The 24,498-nt window shown below is 42.9% G+C and overlaps 1 protein-coding gene across 1 annotated transcript in view; it reads left to right on the top strand.

Moving 5' to 3' along the window:
* Positions 1 to 19,726, top strand: part of POU2F3 (POU class 2 homeobox 3) — a 43,484-nt gene extending 23,758 nt beyond the window's left edge. Inside the window, exons 5-14 of the mRNA XM_085316898.1 lie at positions 6,482 to 6,586; positions 9,165 to 9,267; positions 12,596 to 12,678; positions 13,435 to 13,617; positions 13,999 to 14,140; positions 15,036 to 15,172; positions 16,465 to 16,626; positions 18,369 to 18,435; positions 19,019 to 19,151; positions 19,687 to 19,726. Coding sequence (XP_085173024.1) covers positions 6,482 to 6,586; positions 9,165 to 9,267; positions 12,596 to 12,678; positions 13,435 to 13,617; positions 13,999 to 14,140; positions 15,036 to 15,172; positions 16,465 to 16,626; positions 18,369 to 18,435; positions 19,019 to 19,151; positions 19,687 to 19,726 — 1,155 coding nt within the window. The remainder of the gene's footprint in view (positions 1 to 6,481; positions 6,587 to 9,164; positions 9,268 to 12,595; positions 12,679 to 13,434; positions 13,618 to 13,998; positions 14,141 to 15,035; positions 15,173 to 16,464; positions 16,627 to 18,368; positions 18,436 to 19,018; positions 19,152 to 19,686) is intronic.
* The last annotated feature ends 4,772 nt before the right edge of the window (positions 19,727 to 24,498 follow it).

The following is a 24,498-nucleotide window of genomic DNA, read 5'->3' as shown; positions in this document are numbered from 1 at the left end:
AGCTGCTCTTCTTGTGTCCCAGTCCCCTGGGGCATGGCAATGGATGCCAAAACTACCCTGAACCAATCAAAGAAACTTGCAGAGCTGGGAGAAAGCCAGCCCCAGTCACGGGAGCCAACTGACTCCAAGTTAATTCCTTTCCCATGTGGGATGTGGTGGAAAGGGCCTTGCTACCAAGGGGTACCTGCGCCGCGATTCCTGTGTCTTGCCGGCAGGCACTACTCTGCCTCCTCATGGATGACTGACCCAGGAACATCGGTACTGTGCAGCAAGGAGACAGTGCCAGGTATTTAGAGAACACAGAGCAAGCCTAGTCTGCTCCTGCTACCCAGAGATTCATGGAAAGGGGAAAATCTTCATGTTGGGAATTTGGAGAACATTTAAGGGGCTGATCCTGTCCCCAGCAAAGCTCAGTAAGGCAGCTTTGCTGCTGACTTCAACAGGAACATGATTAGGCTCCAAGGAACCTGTGCGAGCATGCAAGAAGGTATAAGAGAAGCCATGAAGCCTACTGTGCGTGAAATCGGATTGATAAGGAAAGGGGCAGGGATGCAGCCCAGGGTGGGAGCAGAGTAGATAAGCACAAAGGTGTAGGCAGAGGTGGAGTTCTGGAGAGCTTTGGAAGTTGGGCAAGTGAAATTGAGAGATGCAGGAAGCAGTACTGCAACATAAGAGAAGGCTGGGGCAGAAGGGCAGGACCTCCAGGCTGGGGACGGCTAGGGAAGGGAGAGTCCTGGAATGAGCTTTGTGGTGGTGAAATTGTTTTTCATGCTTTGTTTGGAGGTTCTCACCATTCTGTCAAAGAAAATGGCATCTTTTCCTCCTCATTTTTTAAATATTTCCAATTTGGCATGTCCACAGACCTCGGCAGAGAGTGTACCACATGCTTGAGTACAAAGAGTAACACTGAAGATACTGAAAATTGTTGTTTTTCAGTATCTTTTCACCAATTCTGTGCTCTGTGAACGTGGATTGCCATATGAAAGCTCTTGCTAGCTTCTGTGAGGATCTGRCAGGCATGGCAGTCTTCAGTGCAGAGCCACACTTAGTCAGAATGTGTCTATCTGAGCATTCACTCAACATGAGCATAGCCGCTTGGAGCAGATGTTCTCCACACCTCCATTTTTGTTTCTACTCTCTCTTGACCAGCTCCTGCTTTTGAAACTTGTTGGGCTACATGTGGTTATTCTAGATTTGTCATTCAGTACATTAGAGAGAGAAATGACTTCTTTCTTTCTTCTGTTGTATTTTTCAAAGCAAAAACACCAGGGGAATGCTGTATCAGAAAGCCTATGTTTGCAAAGCCGAGTGTGGTTCTGTTTGTTTTCCTTTGTGAAGCATGTAGCTCGGTTGCACTTAAAGTTTTGATTTGCCACCCCCACTCTTGCTGGAGCTGAGGCACAACTGTTAACATCCTGGGCTGGAGCTCAGAGGATAAAGCATATCAGAGCAGGCCTCAACTAATAAACTCAAAGGGCTCATAAAGCTATGATGCAGGTGTGTTGAGGTTAGGGATTACATTTTAATTTTTCAGTGTGCTGGATGTAGTCTGTTTGGCATTCAGTGTGGGATTACTTCTACTTCTGTCATCYGGGCAGTTTTTGGAAATCCCACCCCGCAGTGTAAAAGGATATCAAATTTATAGGTGAACCTCATTGTGTTGACATAAGGGGTTTCTGCCTTTTTCCTGGATGTCTATTAAGCCTTACTGTACGTGCAGGATAGTACATGTGGATATAGTAATTGCAAGCCCATTATTATTATTATTCTATAATTTATTATTGGTGTATTTTTTTCATTTTATGGTGCCTGGATGTGCAGGCAATTCACAGAGAATTCACTAGAAGTTGGGAAGACTTAGTTAACTGCAGTGGCCTTGGATCCAGTTCTGAAGCCTGTTTCTATCATAAAACTTCCTTCCTTGACTCCAGGCAAATCACTTTGGGACAATTTCAGACAACCCTATTGTGTTAAATAGCACTTTGGGAACAATTTCAGCCAAGTGAGAACGCTGCTGTTCTTTCTTGGTGAGGGGAAATTAATTCAGACCCTCTTAATTCTCTGTGCACTGGATTCTCTTCTATCCAGTGAAAGAGTCATACCGGGAGGGAAATGAGTAAGTCAAATTCTTAAACAATTGTGAGTTGCTGACTGTGAGATGAGCCAGATGTGATGGTAGATAAATATCTGTTTCAAAGAGGTTGCCATCTAAATAGAAACTACACAAGAAGCATGATTGTCTTCTGTACCCAGAGTTCATCCTTGCAGGGATAGTTACAGATCCTATGTAATAACTGGTAAGGGCAAAGGCTGACATGGCTTTAACAGCCTCACTCTGGCAGGGTAGGGGAAACTGTTATCGAGCTTTGGAGAAAGCATCCAAGTTGAGTGTTGGATCAGTCGATTGGTCCCACCTTTGATGAGGATGACAAGGATGACAGATTGATGCTAACATTACATCAGAAGTGCTCATCTAAAGGAGGTGGCTTGGGGCTGTATTCAAGCTGCCAGCTTTGGTGTCTAACAGCCAATAAAGAGCAATTTAGATTGCCAGTGAGTAGTGACCCATTCAGCTGGAGATACTTGGTTTACTTCTTGAATTGCTCATTGATCTCTTAAACATAGGCGRTTCACGAAGTACCTAAAGCCAACCCAGGCAGTGGAGCTGAGTTGATACAAGAAGGTTGCAGCCAAAGTCTTGTCCGACCAACGGCATCCAGCTGCCGGTTCATTGGATCAAATGTGGGTYGGTTGGCCAGTCACTCGGTCTGTCTCAGAAGGGTATAGCCTTCTACATGGTGAGATAGGAGCTGCTAACCTGAATCTTTCCAACTTCCTCATGTAATGCTGTTTCTTCACATCTTTGCAATATGTCTGCAGGATGTTTTCACGAGCMTAATGTTTGCCAAAAGTTCACAGATCAGTTACAAAACAGATGTACTTTTTTTTCCTCCCTTTCTTCCTACTGGTAAGGAAGAGTTTGGGCAGTAATTGCAGGCAGGTTGGGAGATGTTTTCTTCATAATTCTCCTTCTTATGAAATGTTTATGAAACACCTTCCACAAATCAGTTACGCAAGTAAGCTGAAGAGCTTTGATCATTTTCCATCGCCCTCAATATGTTTCTTAGTTTGTTTTGCTTTTTGTTTTTGTTTTTAGGCCAGAGATAGATAAGAAACAATCCATCGCTGGCCAGGCCCAGCAGATGCTCTAGCCAACGAAGCAAGGGATGCTATTTCCCTCTCCAGTCAACCTTCCAGTGTTTTTCACTTTGTTTGCTTGGGGGCAGCTAACCCTATTTTAAGGCTGTGGAAACATCCACCTGAGATTTGCAAGTGTGATTCCTTTTCTATCCCRGAGAAGCCCTCCGTAGCTTTGCATTCTGGTGCCGCCACCTGCCGTTACCTCCTCAAGAGGAGCTCTAAACTGCTCCCAACYCTACCTGGAGACTGCCCTGCAGCGCAAGGGGCAGATGCCTGCAGATTTTCAGCTACAGTATAGGCTCTGTGCCTCTCTTCAGCTGTGAGTGAAAGCCAAGGTCCTGGACAGTAGGATTTGGTTAACTAAATCACTCTTGCTCACTTGCAGGGTTTTATCACGGGTCTCATGATATACCTATGTGAGGTCATTCTATGACAGTTTCAGCTTGTTTGGTGTCTGTAACGAAAATTTTCTCTTGCGTTTGTAGAAATTGCCTGCAAATGTGACTCAGATGCACAGAGAAATAGGGAGGCAACTTTTCCTCTTGTTTTATTAATATGTAATTTACATTATTTTAAGGTAGTCTCATGATACTAAGCAGTCTCACCCACAATATGTGTTGTTTGGTGGGGGGGGGAGTGAGTTTTGGGTTTTTTAACATACAGTTGGTAATAATGCTGGTCTAGCCAGGGAAAAAATGAAAGTGTAGGAATTGCATTAACCATCCCAAATGTTGGGTTTGGGGTATATCCTGAACTCACAGTAATGAACAATTAGCCAGCTTCAGGCCTCTTGGGGAGAGGAAGAGGAGGGAGAAGTATATTTGTGTCTAAAACCAATGAAAAATGTGCAGAGGAGAAGGATTTGTTGGGAACATCCAGGTTCCTGCCTACTGCACAAGCAAAAGCCAGAGAATTCCAGGAACGGGGGAAGGAGCAATGGGAGATGTTGTTGTTTTTAGATTGGGAACCAGTCCTTTGCCAAACCCACCTCTCGTTCTCATTTTGTGCGATGCTGGGATCTAGCTACACACCCCTTTCAGCCTGGAACGCTTCCAAAACATTCTGCTTGGCAGCTGTAAAAATTGATTTCAGTTTGGAAATGGCTCGTGCTTCTTCAACACTCCGCTGCTATTGGGATCTTAACTCRGGCGAGATCAAGTAGCTTGTTCTCTAAGATGCTGTTATCTTTTCTTTGGGGGGCWGTTTAGACTTGGATGACTGCTTTGTATGAGGCAGACACACATGAATTGCAAGCAAGGGTAATTTATTTATTTATTTTTACTTTTTGACTTGGGTGRCTTTTTTTTAAATGCACCCCTGGAAAGAAAAGCATGCATGAAACCATTTGTCAGCAGTGATTGGATGGCTCAGGCGTAACGGTGTATTTTCTCGAGCCGTTCATCTAACATTTAGTAACTTAAACACTATCCACATTGATAGTGATCAAGAAGTTCTTTCCATCTGATTTTTTTTCATCAAGCTAAGAGTGATGATCATACCAACGTGAAAGGTAGGAAAGAACTGGAATTCATAGCATGTATAAGTCTTGTTGCAAGGAGCTAGTATTATTGCAAAAATAGTTTCGGCAGTGTCCAGAGCTGTAGCTGTAATGAAAGGAGATGTTGTAATTCTCTTCTGTCTGCACAGCACCTTCTGCAACACAGAGATTAATGTTTACAGGGCCAGCTCCTTGCATGGCAACTCTGAACCTCTCATGCTCCCTTTCTTTCTTTCATATATCTCTTTGTGGAGACTTTTGCTTTTGTTTGCTTTACTCAAATTGAAATAAAAACTCCTTTGGACAATAACTTTCACTTGGTTGATTATTTCTAATCAGTGAATTTCTTGTCCCCCTCTGCTGGTAGGAGGCTGTGTGACCTAAAGACCACACCAGCACCACAAAACACCAGCAAATAGGGCCACTGGTCTCTCTGGGGATACTGCACTCTGTTATTTGGTAGTTATTTGATGGGAGGTGCTGAGGTTTAGSCCAGATAGTAAGAGTCACTGATGCTGAGCCCACGGACAGCATTTTTAAGACCTGTCCATTCTGGTGCCTTCCTGTTTTTTCCAGTTGGTTGAAGATGTTCCATCTTCTCACACTGGAAAGGCTTAGACTAGGTGTGGGACCACTGATTTAAACCTTGTTCCAGGCATTCTCAGGCTTGAGAAYAAGTTGAGTCTAAGACTGGAAATTGTTTTCTTCGATCCTTTCTTAGAGAAGACTTGTTAGAAGAGATGCATAAGACCTTTCTGTCTCCTGAGTGGCATCTGAGAACAGAAACTCTTCAGTTTCTTGAATTTTCTTGAACTGATTAAAAAGCTTTTAAAATCTCCCAGACAGGCTTCCTGACCCCTCTCTCCTGTTTCAGTCATCTTTATCAAGACACTAGCTAGTGTAAAGTGATATAACAGGTTTATTACATAGCAGCAATGTTAAAAATGAACATGGAGAATATGAAATAAACTAGATTCAAAGATTTAGTTCTGATCTCTGRGTAAGTGTTGCTCTTAAGAATGTGGACTCATAAATCCTGATTTTTGTAGAGAGATATCTTTCTTGAACATTAAAATAGGGCAAAGTGGCCATTGGACAAAGGACTGATGCCTGTAAAGTTCACCAAATTTTTCTCCACAGAGCCTTCTAGCTAAGGAAAAAGATTTTTCCTTGCCAGATTAGTACACTTAATTAGTTTTCATATTTTTTGTAATTTTCTGGTAAAAGCTGAGARAATATGGGGTGGTTCATTTCCAAGTCTGGAATATTATGCTACCTTTCGAGGTCTTTTACTTCACGATCTTTCCTTTCCTATTCCCTTATATCCCTCACTTACCTACTGAACAAAATGAGAGGTCATCAACCCCACCACAGGATGTAAATAGCAATTTATAAAGGTGAATTGCATTTTATCTTTCCACAAAATGTGGAATTGTCAGTGCGTTGCCTGAGAAGAGCATTCACATACATACATTAAAAGCTCCTAGGTCACTGGAACTTGGTTAATTAACTTTAATTAACATGCTTGAATTGAGCAAACTGCAGACTCTCTCTTGGTTTGGCAGAGCAGAAAAAATATGCCCGTATTATAGCCTAGGCAGCAGAAATCCCAAATGACCTGTGCCTTTCTGCAAAGCCAGAGATGGATTCAGCAAGCCCTGCCCTCTAACATTTTGCTAAAAAGGGTTGTCTCTCTCTTCCACCCTCTAAGACTGTCCCCACTTCCCATATCTCCTTTTTTCTGTCAGTTCCCTAACACTACATTACTTTGCTCTTTTTCAGATTAAAACTGAAGACCTCAGTGACTCCTTGCAACCTACCATCCCCACTAGGTCAGGTCATCTTGTACAGGGATCATCAATGATGCCTGGAAGCCAAATAGCAGGGGTAAGTGATGGTGCAAACCCAGGAATCCAGAAGTCCTAAATGGCACTGGTCAATGAATCTCCAGATGAAAGGTAGTTTTTGAGAGACACTTGCTACAGTCAATAAACCTTTTGACAGTGACAAAAGGAGACTTGAGGATATGATGGACCCTAAATCAGAAAAGGTGAATCTGTACTGCAAAAAGTCAGACAACTCCTCAGCAGYCTGTAGACTTTGTGTAATGCCTTGCCACTGGATGAAGAATGTTTAACATAGGTTCAGAGGCAGACTGGACACATCCTTGGAAGAGATTTCCTTTGAGGGCTACTAAGTAGRCAAACCACACCATGGTCAGGAAATCCCTTGAGCTGAAATAATTGGAGATGTTGGATATGCTTGCCATGGTCTTCCTCTTTCCTGAATGTCTGATTAATGCCATTGTTGGAGATAGCATCCTAGGCTAGATTAGCTCTTGATCTGAACCATCCTTAACTCTGTTAGCTTCAGCTGAGTTACACCAGCGAAGAAATTTGTTCCTCGTAGGATTTTTTTTAACTATATATAAAAAATTGGAGTTTAGCACCTAAGCCTTGTTAAATTCCTGTGAGACTTGGATGCTGGAAAACCACACGGCTGCTCATTTATCCCTTCCTTCATTCTGGCATGGAGTATTCAGATCCCTTACACAGTGCAGGGATGGCTGAACTTCCCCAAGGCTTCACAACACTGCTTGAAAAGCTCAGAGAGCTCATCTAACTGAGTAATGAACTCCATAAAAAAAAGTAGCTCTAAAGAGAGTGGGTTTAATTGGGGCATTTTGCTGTCCATCCCAAGTGAATGCAAACTGTTATTCCTTAACTCCAACAAAAGACCCAGGGCTGTTATCTCCGGTAAAGGGAAAGAGCGCTAGGAGGCAGTCCTTGTCTCTCAGTACCTATTGCCTGCACTKCTGAACTGAGAGTGGGGAACTCTCGGCAACTACGTGGTGAAGAGCAAGAGGTGTTGGATATGCTTGCCATTTAGGACCCACTTGATGGTGGCTGGGTACACTGTAGCCCATTTGCTGTTGGTGAGGAGAGTCAGGTGCTAATGGGCCTTGCTTCTTTCCTATCTCAGCACACCCCTAACTGGAAAATCAGCACTGTGCAGAAAGCAGTCTCTCAGTGCTTGCAAGATAGGTCACCTGCATCTTTTCGGTTYAATTTCTGCCCTCTAAAATCAGTCTGTCTTGAAGAAATTGAGATCCAAATGACCATAGAATCATAGAATCACTGAGGTTGGAAGGGACCTCTGGAGATCATCTAGTCCAGCCCTCAAACGAGTGGCCCGTACAGGGATCGAACCCGCGACCCTGGCATTGTTAACACCACTCTCTAACCAACTGAGCTAAACCTGTGATATTGTTATTATTTCCAACAACCAAATCTTGACTGCCAGTCCGTCAAAAATGTCATTTTCAAGGATTCAAGGATTCGGATGAAATGAGACAATTCTTCATGTTGATGTCTGTGTGTGCACAGATTTACATATATATATATATACACATATATATTCTATGAGATATATATATATATATATCATAGAATCATAGAATCAGTAAGGTTGGAAGGGACCTCTGAAGATCATCTAGTCCAACCTCCCTGCTCAGCGGGGTCACCTAGAGCATGTTAGACAAGGTTGCATCCAGCCGGGCCTTGAAGATCTCCAGAGAAGGAGGCTCCACAACCTCTCCGGGCGACCTGTTCCAGTGCTCCGTCACTCTCACAGTGAAGAAATTCCCCCTCACGCTCAGGCAGAACTTCCTGTGCTTCAATTTCTGTCCATTGCCTCTTGTCCTGTCACACGGGGCAACTGAAAAGAGCTTGTCTCCATCCCCTCGACACCCTCCCTTCAGGTACTTGTAGACATTGATCAGATCCCCCCTCAGCCTTCTCTTCCCCAGGCTGAAGAGGCCCAGCTCTCACAGCCGTTCCTCACAGGGCAGATGCTCCAGCCCTCTGATCATCCTCGTAGCCCTACACTGGACTCTCTCCAGTAGCTCCAAGTCTCTCTTGTCCTGGGGAGCCCAGAACCGGACCCAGTACTTAAGAYGAGGCCTCACCAGGGCTGAGCAGAGGGACGGGATCACCTCCCTCGACCTGCTGGCAACAGTCTTCCTAATGCACCCAASGATACTATTGGCCTTCTTGGCCACAAGGGCACATTGCTGGCTCACGGTCAACTTGTCATCCACCAGCACTCCCAGKTCCTTCTCTGCAGAGCTGCTCTCCAGRAGGTCAGCCCCCAGCTTGTACTGGGTTATTCCTCCCTAGGTGCAGGACTCTGCACTTGCCCTTGTTGASGTTSMTCTCCACCCAGCTCTCCATATATATATATGTATATATATACAGCTGAAAATTGATTCTGGAGTAATCTGGGTCTGTAGCTCACYAGTGGACAAATTACACATACACAGTTTACTGGCGTTTAAGAGAAAAGTGGGAATGGGATCAGGGATGATATTAAAGAGAATGGAGTAGGGGAACTTTATTGGAGAGGTAATGCTGTGCAAAGAGCAGACATTTTTGAGCTTTGTTGTTGCTTTTGCTTTTCCCTATAGGATATGAGCTCTCTTCACACCTTGCAGCAGCTTGTATTACTTCCTGGTCATATGCAGTCAGTTCCCCAATTTCTTCTCTCTCAGTCCCAAGCAGGGCAACAAGGTAAGAGCAATAAGAGCTGAAAGAGGTATCATTATAAGTAGATATGCATCTAGCAAGAACCTCCTTATTCATGGCTGTTGCTCTGAATCTGATTTGCTACAATTTTCTTGGCATTACTGTGTCTGTTATGCTGTTACCAGACCCATTTCCACACTCCCGCCTCGTTCTTCTCCCTATGCTGATTCCTCAACCTGGGATGAGCTCCTGCTCAAGTAGATGCTGCAGGATAGATCCAGCTYCGGAGATGCTCCTGGCATCTGTGGCTTATGTATGTCAAGAGTGCCACCTTGGGGCCAGTCTTTGCAGGCCTGGTAGGGCATCCACCTCYGAAATTCAGGACAGTATCCAACTGGGTTTCAGCAGACCAGCATGGAGCTTGCTCCTTGGGAGCAGGTGAAGCATGCCCAGTGGTCCAGCCTCATTAGGTTAACGCTATGTTCATTTATTCCAGACAGCTAAGGAGTGGTTGAGTTGATCTAAGTACTTTAGAGGGAGAGTAAACCCAGGGAAGGAGTTCAGCTGCTCAGGTGAAAGAATGGTGCTAGCACCAGAACAACAGGTCTAACCTAGCCAGGAGCAACCTGGGGTTGGGAATGAATCAAGAGGTTTGAAACCGCCAGTGGTTGTTCCTAAATCTCACACCAATTCATGGGGTTGAAGAGGATGAGAGACTTAACTACTTTAGAAATGGAGTATAACCAGCTTCATGAAAAGGATAAGAGGGTAGAGAACACCGAATTCCATGTCAAAGAAAGTCCTCATGTTTCTGTTTTTACATGTAACATTTCTTATGGTATTTCTCAAACCACTGAGACACAAGCATGCCCTTAAGGAAGTTTTATGCCTGCTTGTGGTAGGACAACCAGATCTTGATCTCATAACTTGATAGATGAAAAGGGACTTGGGTCCTTTGATCATGCCCTTGATTTGTTCAGGGACAAAGGTCTTGCTGACCAAATTCTGACCAAAATTCAGAATTAAGACAGTAAAATATCTCCACCTTGAGTGCAATGGTATATATGTTCTGAAAGAAAAGCACTATAATTTAGGCAAGTTCAGTGGAAAATCCATTAGGTATTGACATACATACATAAACTCTTCTCTCTGCCAAATGGTGCTGAGTCATGCGTCAAGAAACTACTTGATATATATTTAACAATAATCCAGGATTTAGCTTCTTTGAACTGGCACGGTCAGGATAATCTATTGCTAAACACCTTGTTTATTCATATGTAATAGGAAACATTATGCTAGAAAACAGAACTTACTTCCTTTTGTAGTTATACTCTTTTCTAAGTGATTTCCTTTGGTAGTTATAATGCCTCCAACAGAGGGTCACTTGTTTGGACAAAATCTTTTTTGCTTCCAGACTTAATAAAGAATGGATATTCTGGAGAGTAGCCAGCTCTTTGTACAAGAGCGCTTCCATTTGAATAGACGATTGTCAAGTTTTAATGGCCATGTGCTGTGTAGATGCACAGGGACTAGAGAATGAAAGTAAAGGCATCGATCAGTTTTGTGGAATTGGTTGTTTGGCATAGATACAGGTGGAACATTCTTCATACAAATAAGATGCATGAAAAGTTCCTGAAACGGTCCCTGAACTGTCATGGGTACATCCATCCTCAGCTTTTTCTGAGTTCTGGCCGACAGGTACATCACTTTATGGATTTTTCTGACCAAGGGTTGTGAGTCCAGCCTTTCCATCATTACATGGCTGTTTGKTTTGATTTTAATGTTTTAAAGCCACTTTTAAGCCAGGTGGGTTCCAGGTCTGGCTCATTATGCCCTGATCCGATTCATTGTGCAGCCCTTCAAACAGCTAATGCTGGCACACTTGGAAAAGGGAAGTCAGAAATCTGTGGTGTGAAGACTGAAACAGGCAGCCAGGGAGATGCTGGGAATCCTTTCAGCCAAACTATCGCTGCTGAAGGCTTCATCTTACAAAAACACAGCCTCAGTCTCATCAGTTGTCTAACTAGTGATTCCTGAATCCAGTCCATAATTTTCATTTGAACTAAAGATAAGCTTTTGCAAAGGTGTTCAATCATGATTTTAAAGACTCCAAATGACAGAGCTTCCGCCATGTCCCTAGGCAAGTCATTCCAGTGATTAATTACCTTCTCTGTTAAAAATGTGCACCTYATTACCAGCCTGCATTTGAAATTCAAAGTTGTTCTAGCATTAGAGAAGGCTCATTGAAACACCAATCTAAATAAATAAATGGGATCCTGCACATTCAGATCTAAATTAAAAAGGGAGAGAGTGAGAGGAGAGAGGGATGGGGGAAATTCTAGAGATGATCTTTCCCCTCCCYGCCCTTTTTTTAGCAGAAGTCCATAAATTTCTATAAATTTTCCTATTGCTGTCAATTACAGTCAATAGAATATAKTGACTGTTTCAAGAAATGTTGTAAATCCTCGCTAAATTCTATAGGCTTCCACTGCAATGGACTTGCAAAACCTGACTAAATTTCTATAGAACTATAATGCTTTGGTCAGTACTAAACCCTTAAGGACTTAACCTGTAAGTATAAACGTATTTCCCTAGAAGASAAATAGGTTTGTACATGGCAATTTGTCAACTAAGCAATTACACAGTCTCCATAAATATTATTTTTAATAGTAAATTAATTAGTTAAAAATTAGTTAATTTTATAATTTACCCTCTTTTTCCTTTCATAATTTTGTGTCAGTTTATATATTCCAAAAGAAATTCAATTTATTTGAAAYATAGTAAGGCAGAAAAAGGATCAGATGGCTTCAAAATGACACTTCAAAATGAATTGTATAATAGAAAGCAGAGCAGATAGGCTCATGAGATTAACAGTAAGATCAGGATATTTTTAATAAAATCAAGTGACTGAAAGTTGAAGTTGTTAAAGCTTTTATTGGAAATAAGATGAAAATTTTTAATAGCTACAGTGATTAAGTACTGGGAGAATCATCACTAAAGATGCAGTAAATTCTTAGTTTTCTGGCATCTTTCTAAAAGCAAAGTTATACATCTATGTAAAATATCTATGTCCTAGTTCAACCTCAGGTTAATAAGCTAGATGTAGGAATCAGTGAAATATTTTACCTATATCATTATTGTGGTAATACCTTTCAGGTTAAAAAGTCATGAAAAGACCCTTTCTCATAACCCAGTTCAGAGCCATTCGCATTTGTAGTGGCCGAAGGTCTGTTGTTTTGAACAAGGACTGGTTGATATTTTCCATTCAGAGCTCCTTGAGCCTTTCCTGTGCAGAGCATAGTATGATGCACAGCCGTCTGCGTGCTGATGGAAGAGCAGGCCTGATTTAATATATCTCTTTTTCTCTCCTCAGCTTTGCAGCCAAACCTCCTTTCATTCCCTCAGCAACAGAGCAGCCTTCTCCTCTCCCAGCCGGGACCCAGCTTAGCATCACAGGTAACTTGCAYTCAGCCTGACTGGGCAAAGAGTTGGACTGAAAGAAACCTGGGCACCACATTAGAGTTCACCAAGGGGTCCCAGATCAATGGCAAATTTAAGTGAAGAAAAGTTCTCCTAATTCTAGTTCTTCCCTCYGTCTCTCACCCCCATCTGTAGATGCAATCCAAGTTCAGAGGTTTAACATGSCTTGCTCATGTCCAGGCAGTGAATGAGGTTGCCCCTTTACATGGCTCTTTCCTCCCTCACCTGAGGCTGGTCTTGAAGGGCTGAGTAGTCAGACTACTTGAAAGTTGATATCTGAATGGTGGATATACTGTTTTCTCTCTGCTTTTCCATCACAGTACTCCTTTCTGTTTCCATTCTTTGATCCAAGAGTTGCCATATATGCTTTTTCCTCACTAAAATGTTCTGGCTCTGGCTGCTTGCTTTCTATGCAGGCAACAGGATTAAATCAACAAAGCTATCTAGGAGGACAAGAAACAATCCTACCTACGTGATATTTACCATGCTCTCCAGCACCATCCCCAACTGCCATGTGTGAGCATGAAGGCAGCCTGTAGCTGACCCCCTTTWTCTTTCCCTGCCAGCTAGCAAAATTTGGGTAGAGCTTCCTACATGGAACACAGAATCAGCTCAGCCAGCTTGTGGAGACTCAGAATCCAACCCTGTTCATCACACTGACTTTGCTTTTTGTGGGTTTTCTTCTTCTCTTCTTGTGACTTCCTATGCATTTTGTTTGGTTGTTTTTATCAGGCTATGGGCCGTTCAGGACTCCCCAGCTCATCAGTCGAACCCCACCTGGATGTGCCCCAGCACTTGCAAGTGGCAAAGCACCTAACTCCTTCAGGAGCATCAGAGGAACCCAGTGACCTGGAGGAACTGGAAAAGTTTGCTAAGACTTTCAAACAAAGGCGAATCAAATTAGGGTTTACACAGGTGAGTGGCATTGTGAATGGGAACATTGATGTCACTTGTGACATGGACATGTGGGGTGGAGGAGTTTGTGGCAAAGGAGCAGATGGAGGAAGCAATGAGTTAGATACAGATTTACTTTCCTTGGAACATCCCCTTGCAAACACAAGAAAGAGACAAGCCTTCTCTGATATCCATGATCTCATGATCTGCAACTTCTTTAATATATGAAGGCTGGRGACTGTGGGGTAAGCTCCAGGAGGAAGAAAAATCACTCTTTCAGAAAGGCAGRTCATGGAAAGTAGGCTACATCTGTTTGGGAAGTGATTTGAAATGTGGTCAGATAGTGGGAAGCTGTCGGGGGTGGTTCTCAGCTCACGTTGTGATTTGGATCCCCTCCGGCAGGGTGACGTTGGGCTTGCCATGGGGAAGCTCTATGGCAATGATTTCAGCCAGACCACCATTTCCCGCTTTGAGGCACTCAACCTGAGCTTTAAGAATATGTGCAAGCTCAAACCACTGCTGGAGAAGTGGCTGAGTGATGCAGGTAGGTGACAATGCTACGTACAGAAATGCCGCTGATCTTGGCAAGTACATGAGAGRATCCATCCAAGGATCTCCTGTGTAAAAAAAAAACAGGAGTATGCAGCTATGGCCTCTCAGCTCCATCTGAGCTGGCAGTAGACTGCCTTCCTCTGTGTATCACACAGTGGGTTGCATAAGAACCTAGATATCAAACCACATGTGTACTTTCCCTCCAGTAATACAGGCTTTACATTGCAATTTGGTGTCTGAGGCAGTTCTTTCCTGCATTGGCTCTTGCCCTGTTGGGTGGCCTAGGGCRATTCACTGGGCTAGTCCATTCAGTCCCTCCCTGTGTAAACTGGAAAGAGTAGGAAGGGACTCCTTTCAAAGCACTCAGATCAGCTCATGAGCAGTAATTAGAAAAGGAAAATATTACTGCAAGGGGAATCCCCAGTAGCAACGGCATTGGCTTGGTATCCCGCGGGCTGCAAACCAGTGTAGGAGTGCCAGTAGTCTCGTGTGCTTGACCTGGCCCTTGYCTTTCATTCGGGAGTTACATGTTTGACCAATTTATCACGTCAGGAGGTGTCTGATCCACATGAGACTTGATCCCAGTGATGTAAATCAAAACCTTTTTAACTGTATGAAACTATATCATTTGAAAATGTATGGTGCCCAACAGAGCTGACAGGATTAACATTTTGGCACTTCCATTTTGTTTCCTGATTTGGATAAGATTATTGATGGATCTGGGACTGTTGGAGCCATTTTAATAATATTCCCCCTCAGAGGAAAGGTCTACAATCTAGGAAATTTTTGCTTATTTTAGAAGCGGATACAGTTCCTAGAAAGGATCCAGGATTGAAAACAAGTGATGATCTTCTTCAAAATCTCTTTTCCTATCCTTCTTTCTCTAGAATCTGCTCCTTTGGATTCTTCCATGAGCACTCCCAATTCTTACCCCTCAGTTAATGAGATGTTTGGACGGAAAAGAAAGAAGCGAACCAGCATTGAGACCAACATTCGTTCCACGCTGGAGAAAAGATTTCAAGATGTGAGGGGAAAATCTTTCAATGTGTTATGAGCTTTCCCTCAGAGCTTGGCATTTGTCTCAGTAATAGCGCTGAACCCTCAAAAAAGAGATTTCTTTTTTGCTCATTGTGACAGCTGGTTAGAAAATGCTTGAAAGGGTTAACAGGAAAAGTCAAAGCAAAGAAATCGAAGCAGGTTTATTTCCTTGGTGAATGTTATTTTGAAGAAATCGCAGTTTCRTGGCCACACTTTCTTATTCTCTTCCACCGATGAGTGCGACAGTTCCAAGCCGATCTCCCAGCACACACCAGCCTCTTCTCTTTGCACGTTAAAGTTGTGAGTCACGGGAGCAGGGCGGCCGTGATGCGTCACAGGAAGTGGAGGCCCCAGTAAGCAGTTCTGTGCCAGCAGAGAGGGTGAAAGCCAGAAGGCCCAGAACTAGTTACTCCAAGTGGTGCTATTGAAGCCTTTCCCAAGTGGAACCTTTTACTTTTCAAGCATCCAGATTTTCAAGGGAAATGGCAAGACAGAGCAAACAGGGCTTCGAAACAGCRAAACGAAATCACTCATTGAAAATTTTTCATCAAAATTCATTTTGACCAGCCCTCACCTTTTCTTGGTTTCTCCGTCACATGTGATCAGATCAAACTTTCCTCTGAAAGCTGTCAATGAGAATCAAAGACAATCTTTGTCAGATTGTCTCATTTCTAGCTAGTATGAGGTGTTCTGTGTAAGGGGAAATATGTCTTGACATCTCACTGTTAGGTGTTTTTCTCCCCTCAAGTCTCCAACACAGATCAAAATTCATAGAGCTAAATACTATTGAACGCACCATGAAAATAAGTGAGTTAAGAAAAGGATAGGTACAATTATTTACATTTATAATGAGGGATGGAGGAAGAAAGAAAGGAAATGGCTTTTCTAAGGTGGTTCAGGTAGGCGTACAAACAGTGTGCAGAGCTCACGTCCTATGTAGTCATAACAAGACCACCAGCCATTAGCTTTCCCTCTAGCAATGACTGAAGGTGCTGTTAAGATCAAAGCGCTTGGTGCTTCATTCAACAACAGGGGTAGGTGTAGTGACTCATCACCACTGATTCCATGAGACTTTATGCCGAATAAGAGCCACTTTCTGATTCACAGAACATAATTTTGCACCCAAATATTTACTCTTTACCTTAGAAGCAATTTTTCTCCCTTCATCAGTTTGCAGCCAACCCTGCTGTTGTCCTCCTGCCTTTCAAGCAGCAGAAGCATCCATTGATAGCTACAGCTCTTCAGGCCTTTCTTTAACCTCATTTTCTCTCTCAGCAGAATCCCAAGCCCAGTTCAGAGGAGATCTCCTTAATAGCTGAGCAGCTCTCCATGGAAAAGGAGGTGGTTCGGGTCTGGTTCTGCAATCGGCGCCAGAAGGAAAAACGGATCAGTTGCCCAATGCCATCCCCCATTAAATCACCCATCTACAATTCCAGACTGGTGAGATATATTGGATTAGAGAGATCTACAGGCTATCCCAAACAAGAAGGGAAAAGGGTGGAAAGAGACATCAAGGCTTGCTTCAGATAAAAACAGGACAAGACATTTCCTTGTGGACACAGGTCCCTAAACCCCTGCATGTCCATCCCACAACCCAGTGGGTGAATACAGCTGCAGTACTGGGTTTGGTAGCTGGGCTTGCCAAGGATTGGGCATATACTCCATGTGCTAGTCTGACTGGAGTCTCTTCATTTATAGAACAGAATTTTTTATTCTCATCATGAAAACAGTAGAAAGAAAACACTATTTTCTCAGAACATACAAATCACTCTAATTATAGCCTAGTTTATCCAAGTAGGAGTGCTATCCCATAATATTTAGCCTTAAGATTGGCAAATAAAAGCTTTTCAAAACTAGTAGGGGAGAAATCAACCTTCTAAGGAGTCTATATAAGAAACAAGAAACACATCCAGTCATCTCAGTAGGGTTGTTAACTCTGAAACCTAATGATTGCCTTACAGTTTGTAGTTTTGCATATGCGCAGAAACATAGAATACACTTCGGTAGCATTATTTGTCTTTTTCATATGTTATACATTCCTGTTTTGGTGAGCATATCCTCATTGCCAAGAAGGATCAGGAAAAGAAAAACTATTGTAGGAGTTAGTGAAAGGTATTCTAGTAATTTACTGGCAGAGTGGCTGTTGTCGATAACAAGCTGCTGTTGTGTTTCATAGAATCATAGAATGGTAAGGTTGGAAGGGACCTCTGGAGATMATCTARTCCAACCCTCAGCATAGCCCATACGGGGACTGAACCCATGACCTTGGCATTAGCAGCACCATGCTCTAACCAACTGAGCTTTTCTGCTAATTAATAGATTTCCTACATGTCAGGAAATGACAGGAACCTCCCTGCGGTACTATTGGTACTTGAGCACATGTGAATGGCAGGGAGAGAACATATTTGCAAGTGATATTTTATCTTTAAATCTTTTGGGTCCACCATGCATGTTGTGCAACAAGTGGTCATCAGAAGGCAGGCAAATATCGCAAGAAGTTTGGTCATAACACGTTTGGTCTAGAGTTGCAAAAGCAGTGTTGCTGGCAAGCCATGAATTTTTAAAGCAGTAGATTTAATGAATGGTTTTCCTGTGACTGTCATGAGAATTACGCACTTGTTCATCAGTCATTCTGAACAACACATCGCATGTAGAGTACCACAGTGGAACAACAGATGCCCCAGGCTCACTTTGATTACAGCCACCCAGTTACTAATTGTCACCTGAGAATTCTCACCTGGCAAAGACTCCTCAAAGGAACAAATAAAAAGCAATTAATRGAACCCAGGACCTGGCTGAGAACATCCAGTCTGAAACATCCGAAAGGCAGTGCCTCCTACCAGCTGGGCCACAGTGCTTTCAGAAAGTTTGGCTTGGATTTGACAATGTCAGGCTTTTCATAGCTGAGCTRTAAATTCAGGACTGTGTAGAGAGTGCTGGGCATGTTTAAGACTCATTCTGTTTTCTTCRCGTGGGCCTGGATATGGGAATTATGCATGTGCACTGTAATATGGATAGAGGTATCTGAGGGAGTTCTTCAGATATCTCATATCTGAGAGAATGTAGATAAGAAGTCTGTCCAGGAGCCAGCACACTCTACAGGGAATGTGAAAGCAGTGGGATTTTGTGACCTATAGCCTTATAGCACCAACCCCTCACTGTTTACTTCTGTTCCTCTCCAGGTCTCTACCTCAGGGTCCTTGGGGCCCCTCTCCATCAATCCAGTGCATAGCACCATGCCTGGGACTGGTAAGCCATATCAAATCAGTGCCGTGTCCCATTTTCTTCCTTCTTTTCTTTGTTCTTGCTCTGTGAGCAGTTATTTTCCAAGCCATGGTTACAGGCTACTCTTAATAAGGCCCTTTGGTTTGGCCAGACAAAATAGCCCCACGTAACTAGTATACAAGGGGTATGAACTGCCAAGTCTTTATCTTGTCTGGAATAAAGATGTAGAAAGCTTCCTGGACACAGTATTATTCCCAGGATAATCCTATGCAAATTTTACAGGGATGCTAAAGTTTGAGAGCCAGGGACACCTAGAATCCAAACAGCAGGAGCACTTGGTGGTAGGCTACTGCATTTCATCAGCTGAGCATTGGCAGAATCTCCTTTGGGAGAGACAACTCATTCTAATAGAAATCATCCACTAAGGAGAGAGCAGTCCTGAAGACCCYCACCCACGCAGTGGATAAGGCAAAGATTCAGCTTCCTTGCTGCTGCAGGGCAGGCAGTTAATCAGGATAGCAATAGGATGGATAGAGGATTGTTGAAGTGCTTGGTCTTTGGCAAGAAAGGAGAGCCCAGCCTCATTCTGCTTTCTCCTGCTACACAGTAACATCCTCATGTTCCCCTGGGAACTCCAGCAGGCCCTCATCTCCTGGCAGTGCGCTCCATGCCAGCAGCCCCAGCACAGCCCAGAGCAACTCCAAAGCTGCAATGAACTCATCTGGTTTCAACTCTTCAGGGTAAGGCAGTGGGTCCTCTAGCTTACTCATTGGCAAGAGTGTTGGAGGGCTGGGGAAAAAAACAAGGGGAGCTCAGAGAAGGACATTTGGGCCTTAGCTGCTCGGAGTCCTTCTAGCTATTCCACTGAAGTGCCTCTGCCACAGCCTGCTGTTGAAGCCTCTCTGCACTTGTAGTTTCTGCTGCTCACCGCACATGACATCAAGGATGCTATGTCAGTACAAAACTAACCAAGAGTAGAGGGGGTTACCTGTAACTACTGGGCTTTCTGAGTCATGGATCATCACATGCCATGAATTAGACCTCCTCTTACGTGGAGGAAGTCCGACAGCCATGTAGCCTGTGAAGTCATGAGCACACTAGAAAGTGCCAATTAGAAAGGCAAGGGCTTGCCGTGCACTTCTTATAGGAGCAAAGGGTCGTTTGCTGACTGCCAAGTCTAAGTAAGGTTGCAAACAAAGTAACAATAATGTTTATTTCAAGGGAAAAGGTTAACAATATGGCAATTGTAGTTCTCCTTCCCTGTGTTGCAAACAGATCTTGGTACCGATGGAATCAACCTACCTACCTCCACTGAGATGACTCCTCCATCATGCATAAAAGGAGCTCAGACTTCTAGCTATGGACCAGCTTCTCTAGGAACAGTGCTTGAGGCAACATCTGGTGTTCCAGTGCCTTCAAAATGCAGCCAAATGAAGGTCTTGTTTAGGGGAACCAAGAGCAGCAGACCTCTCCAAGGACTCAAATTGCAACTGACCTTCCCCAAGGATTCTCAGCACCAACARTGACATTTTAATACTTTTCCAGGCATTCACTTCAAGAATGATCCCTTGTTTAGCACTATTAGTATGAAACACCGCCCTGTGCTTGCAAATCTCTGCATTCACACCAGATTGCTTGGCAATCTCTAATCTGGAAGGATTTCTATGTCGTGACCATCTTTTCCCCTCACTCATTTAAGAGTTTCCCACAAGAAGGGTCTGTCATGATGTTACTATCACGCACACATACCATAAATCCCCAAACTGAGCCAAGGTTACCCAGTTCATTTCACCAGAGACCTGCAGCTAGATGTGAGTCTTGGTATTCAATAGACTTCCTAGGTAAATGGCACTGGGCTTTGTCCACCACCACTTGCTTTGCTTTAAGCCCTTCTGCCCTGTTTCTAAAGTTTTTTCCCTTTTTCTTTCCTTTTTTTAAAGTATTTTAGAGTCTTCTAATTTTTTCCTTAAAAAAAAAAAAAAAAAAAAAAAAGTGCCTCCTTTTGCAAAATTCGTGTCCAGGCCTGGTTATTGTTCACAGCTAGCCTCGCTGTTTCACTGGAGGAACTGTTTGAAACCCTTGGGTGAACTTCTGACTCCATGACTCTACTGAACACAAAAGCAGTCTATGTTGATTTGATGGGCCAAGGATTAGTCTTGACCTTCCCTCTTTTATTTATCCACAGGCTTTATCTGATACTGAACAAAAACAACCTCTCCGGAGGAGAGGTGTGCATGTGTTCTGGTTTTTCCTGAATTGTCGGTAACGTAGCTTGCCTATTCTCTGCAGCACGCTCTTCCGTTCCCAGGAGGATGCTTTGTGCTGCTCAGGTGAGAATCTTGAGCAGTGTATGTGCAAGTGTTTCTTAATTTCATGAGACACCAAAGCATACGAAACTTCAGCTTTCACAGTACATTGCCAGGGAAATTGTGGTTGTTTTGCAGCTCTCCTCTCAAAAAGGGGCAGATACTTAATTTTGTTAAAATAGGCTTGAGTAATACAAATTCCTGTCAGGTTGTCAGTGGGTACAAGTAGTTAATTCCATGGAACTAGAGCAAATGAGTATCTGGTTCATGGGCTGTAAATAGATATTTTTTAGTAGTAGTCTTTTTTTCTGATGGCTTTTTTTAGGTAAATGTGAGCTTTTTTAAAGTAAAATTTATCTTTTGTCATTTCTTTGGGGGAAAAAATGTATTTGATTCCATTGTTTCTTACCTACTTATCCAATTGTGAAAGTGTTGCCTTAGTGATTCTGTGGACATTAGGAGTTTTGCCGCTATCTTTATCTGGAAACACATAGTGTATAGAACCAAATTTGTTGCTTCAAGTGAAGTTTCCTTATAAAATCAGACACTGATAATGAGGGAGGACTGAAAAAGTTAAGGTAATATTTCTTTCAAAAGTGGAAATTAAGAAATTTTTTAATATTAAATCATTTTTAAAAACCTAACGCAAAAAAGGGAGAAAGTGTATTTGTTTCTTGAATTTTCCCAGCCATCCCCCCATTTACCTCTAACTAAAATATTTATTCCATAAATTTTTTTAGCAGAAACATAAAAATTAAATGAAAATTTTTTTGCAACAAAATCTATTGTGATTACAAAAAGAGAAACATTTTCTGTTTGGAGAGGAAGAAATGTAGATGGGAAGTGTTAATCTGACTCATCTAATTGCCATGGGCCTTCTCTCAGCTGTTAGTTTTCTTATTCTTAAGTTTTAAGTTTAAGTTTTCTTATTCTTAGAGGGTTGATTTCAAGCCTTGTTCTCCATTGCTTTCTGTTTTTTTTTATGAATATGGAACAAATGATTTGAATGTAAYTGTGCTGAAGCTAGGCTTTGGTAGGTTTGGTACGAACGAGAGGGAGCCCGGTGTCTAGGCGTGTCGGTGGGTTTTCTTGGCAGATTTCTTAAGGCTCCCGTTACCGTCTGTAACAGGGACTTCCCTGCAAGAACTGTATCCTACAGCTGAAGTGGCAGAACTTAAAAAAGATGTCTGCCCCCCCCCCAGGCAGAGCTTCGCCCTAGGATTCTCTAGGAAGAAAACGTTTCTCCCCCCGCTGAGGAAATGATACTATAACAGCGTTTTAGAACGGCTGTGCTACAAGTGCGTTTAATCGGGGCTGGTTGCTCCGTGCCTGGGCCAGCCACGGGGGCCGATCTCGCGGGCAGGCGCTCGCTGCGTGAGCTTGCCCCGCGGGATTCCTTATAGCGGTGGGCTCTCAAAACGAGCTCAGGCAGGCCCTGGAAATCAGCAGGGCAGGCAGAGCACCTCTCTCCCTGCATACCTGTGGGGRCACTCGCTGGGTCTCCGGGCTGGATCCTGCCTGATCCCCTCTGCCACAGGCATTATGTGATCCAGCYGTCCTCCAGCCCTGGCTCTCCCCTGCTGGAAAGCCTGCACCATCTCTGCTGGACACTAATATTGGAAGATCTCTATAAACGCACTCACGTGTACACACCAAGGATTGTTAATAGCTTTTGTTCACATACCAGATTTTTGTTACTGGATGGAGAACGAGAGTAGATACCATATTTAAGAGTTTTATGTAATTCGTTTTCATTGATTTCACATAAACAGCTGCATTGAACTGGCTGGGTGGCTGATGGCTGCTTTTAATGCAGAAGAGGAAGGATTTCARTCTAAGTTTTCCTGACCAGAGCTAGCCATAAAATATTGTTTAACCRTTATAAAAATCCTTTCTCAAAAGAGGGATAGCATAATCCTTGTCTGAGATGTGGTAGTGGTCAGTAGRAAGAAAAGCAGGGTGTCTGCTGCATCCCCAGGCCTGTTGTCCTGACATCTGCAGAAAATTGTTTTGCTTTTTAACTAAAACATACTAATACATTGGAGTTTTATTGGAACAAATCCTTCCAGAGCTGTGTTTCTCTCTTATCTGGTCTAAAAAGATTAGACTAAAGTAGATTTTCTGCATGAAAAAATAAATTCCCAGTTTAAAAAAAAAAATCCATCCAAAAAACAAGGCACTGACCTGTCCTAGTGTGTGGGAGGAGAGGTTTCCTCTCCGGTCTTTTGGTTGGAATGGGATGAACCACGTGGGGTCCTAAAACAAGCCGATAATCAATCGTGCCTGCCAAGGCTGCATCCTGTGAGGTACATTGCTATGGGCTTGTGCCCTTGGAGAAGAGATGCCGCAAGTCACAAATAAGGGGTATAGGTTACAAATGGCAAATTCATAACCCAGCCCTCAAGGAGCCGCCTTTGCTCCAAGGCCTCTCCTTCAAATGCTTTCCTCGGGGCCCTCGGCCTCCTGCGAGGGGCCAGCTGGCAGCCACCGGAGGAAGATAAAGGCTGAAACAATTCAGCAACGTGTTTTCCTGCCAGACAGAGAGGTGATTTGCATGTGACTGCGCACAGAGGGCTCTGCAGCCCTGTGAGTAAAGTCAGCAGAATTTGCATTCTGATCAAACAACAGTCCTGGCCAGGGATGAAGAAGAGGGATGGCTGGCTCTACCTCTGCAGTTGTAAAGGCCCCCTAAGAAGCTCCCAGATTAGCAATAATTTTGTAATACCTGTTCATAATTAAAGTTGTTCAAAGCCAACTTCATAGGAAAAAGATGCTCAGCCAGCATGAAGGACTTGCACCAGCCTCTTCTTCCCAAGATGCAGACCTTCTTAAAATTAATACTCTATTGCATAATGGGAAAAAATGTTTCACAGAATGACATAGAGCTCAGACAATGATTTTTTTTATTTTATTTTTGCTATTATGAATATTTAAAGGAGAATAGATAGGAAGAATAAACTTAAACCACAGCTCTGCACCTTGGGACACATGGCTTTATTTTGCAGCTTATTCTCCCACTTCCTGCATGACCGTGGGTAGATCACTTAATCTCCATTACACAATAGCAGTGATAATCCTTCTCTTCTCCCAGCCCTCAACTCATGCAAAGTAGCATAGTTCATATGATGACTGTGATTGATGGTATGATTACACTGACTATAGGCAAAGCGCTAGTCTCCAGTTCATATATATTTATGAAAAATCTAAAACTATTTCATAGACTAAGACTATTGATTTAAAAGCTCAGAAGTGACTATTCTGGTTGCCTTTATATCCTTAGCCTGCAAAATTTACCTGATAATTTCTGTATCAATCCCTTATCTGTTATCTGAGCTGAATGCAGCTATTAATTTCAGAGATAGYCTGATAAAACTCTTGGTAAATGATTACAGAGATCAAAAATTAAATTGTGAAAGGCAAGTTACTATTTACAGTAATAATTTCTAAGTTACTGTAAATAAATGCATTTTTATAATGCAGAAAAGATTTATTARGATCAGAGTCTGGCTCCAAACTGGTGAGAACTGTTCCATGTAATTTTCAGAACTGTCTCTAATTAATTTGCTCACCAAAGCAACACTGGTAAATCTTGGAAGATGATTTCTGAAAGCCAGGGAGGGAGATTACAAATGTATTAAACGCTGAGTAATAGCATCTGCCTGTTAGTATTGCAGCTGAGATCAAATCCATGCTATGCCAGGTGCTGTGCAAACACATCAAGAGAGGTGATATCCACTGAGAAGTTTACAAATACATTAAAGTAGCTCTCAAGTTTATTGAT

The sequence above is a fragment of the Rhea americana genome, unplaced genomic scaffold (assembly GCF_003343005.1).
Source record: "Rhea americana isolate MKP2758 unplaced genomic scaffold, rheAme1 scaffold_48, whole genome shotgun sequence".
Lineage (NCBI taxonomy): Eukaryota > Metazoa > Chordata > Aves > Rheiformes > Rheidae > Rhea > Rhea americana.
This window is presented reverse-complemented; position numbering and strand designations above follow the sequence as displayed.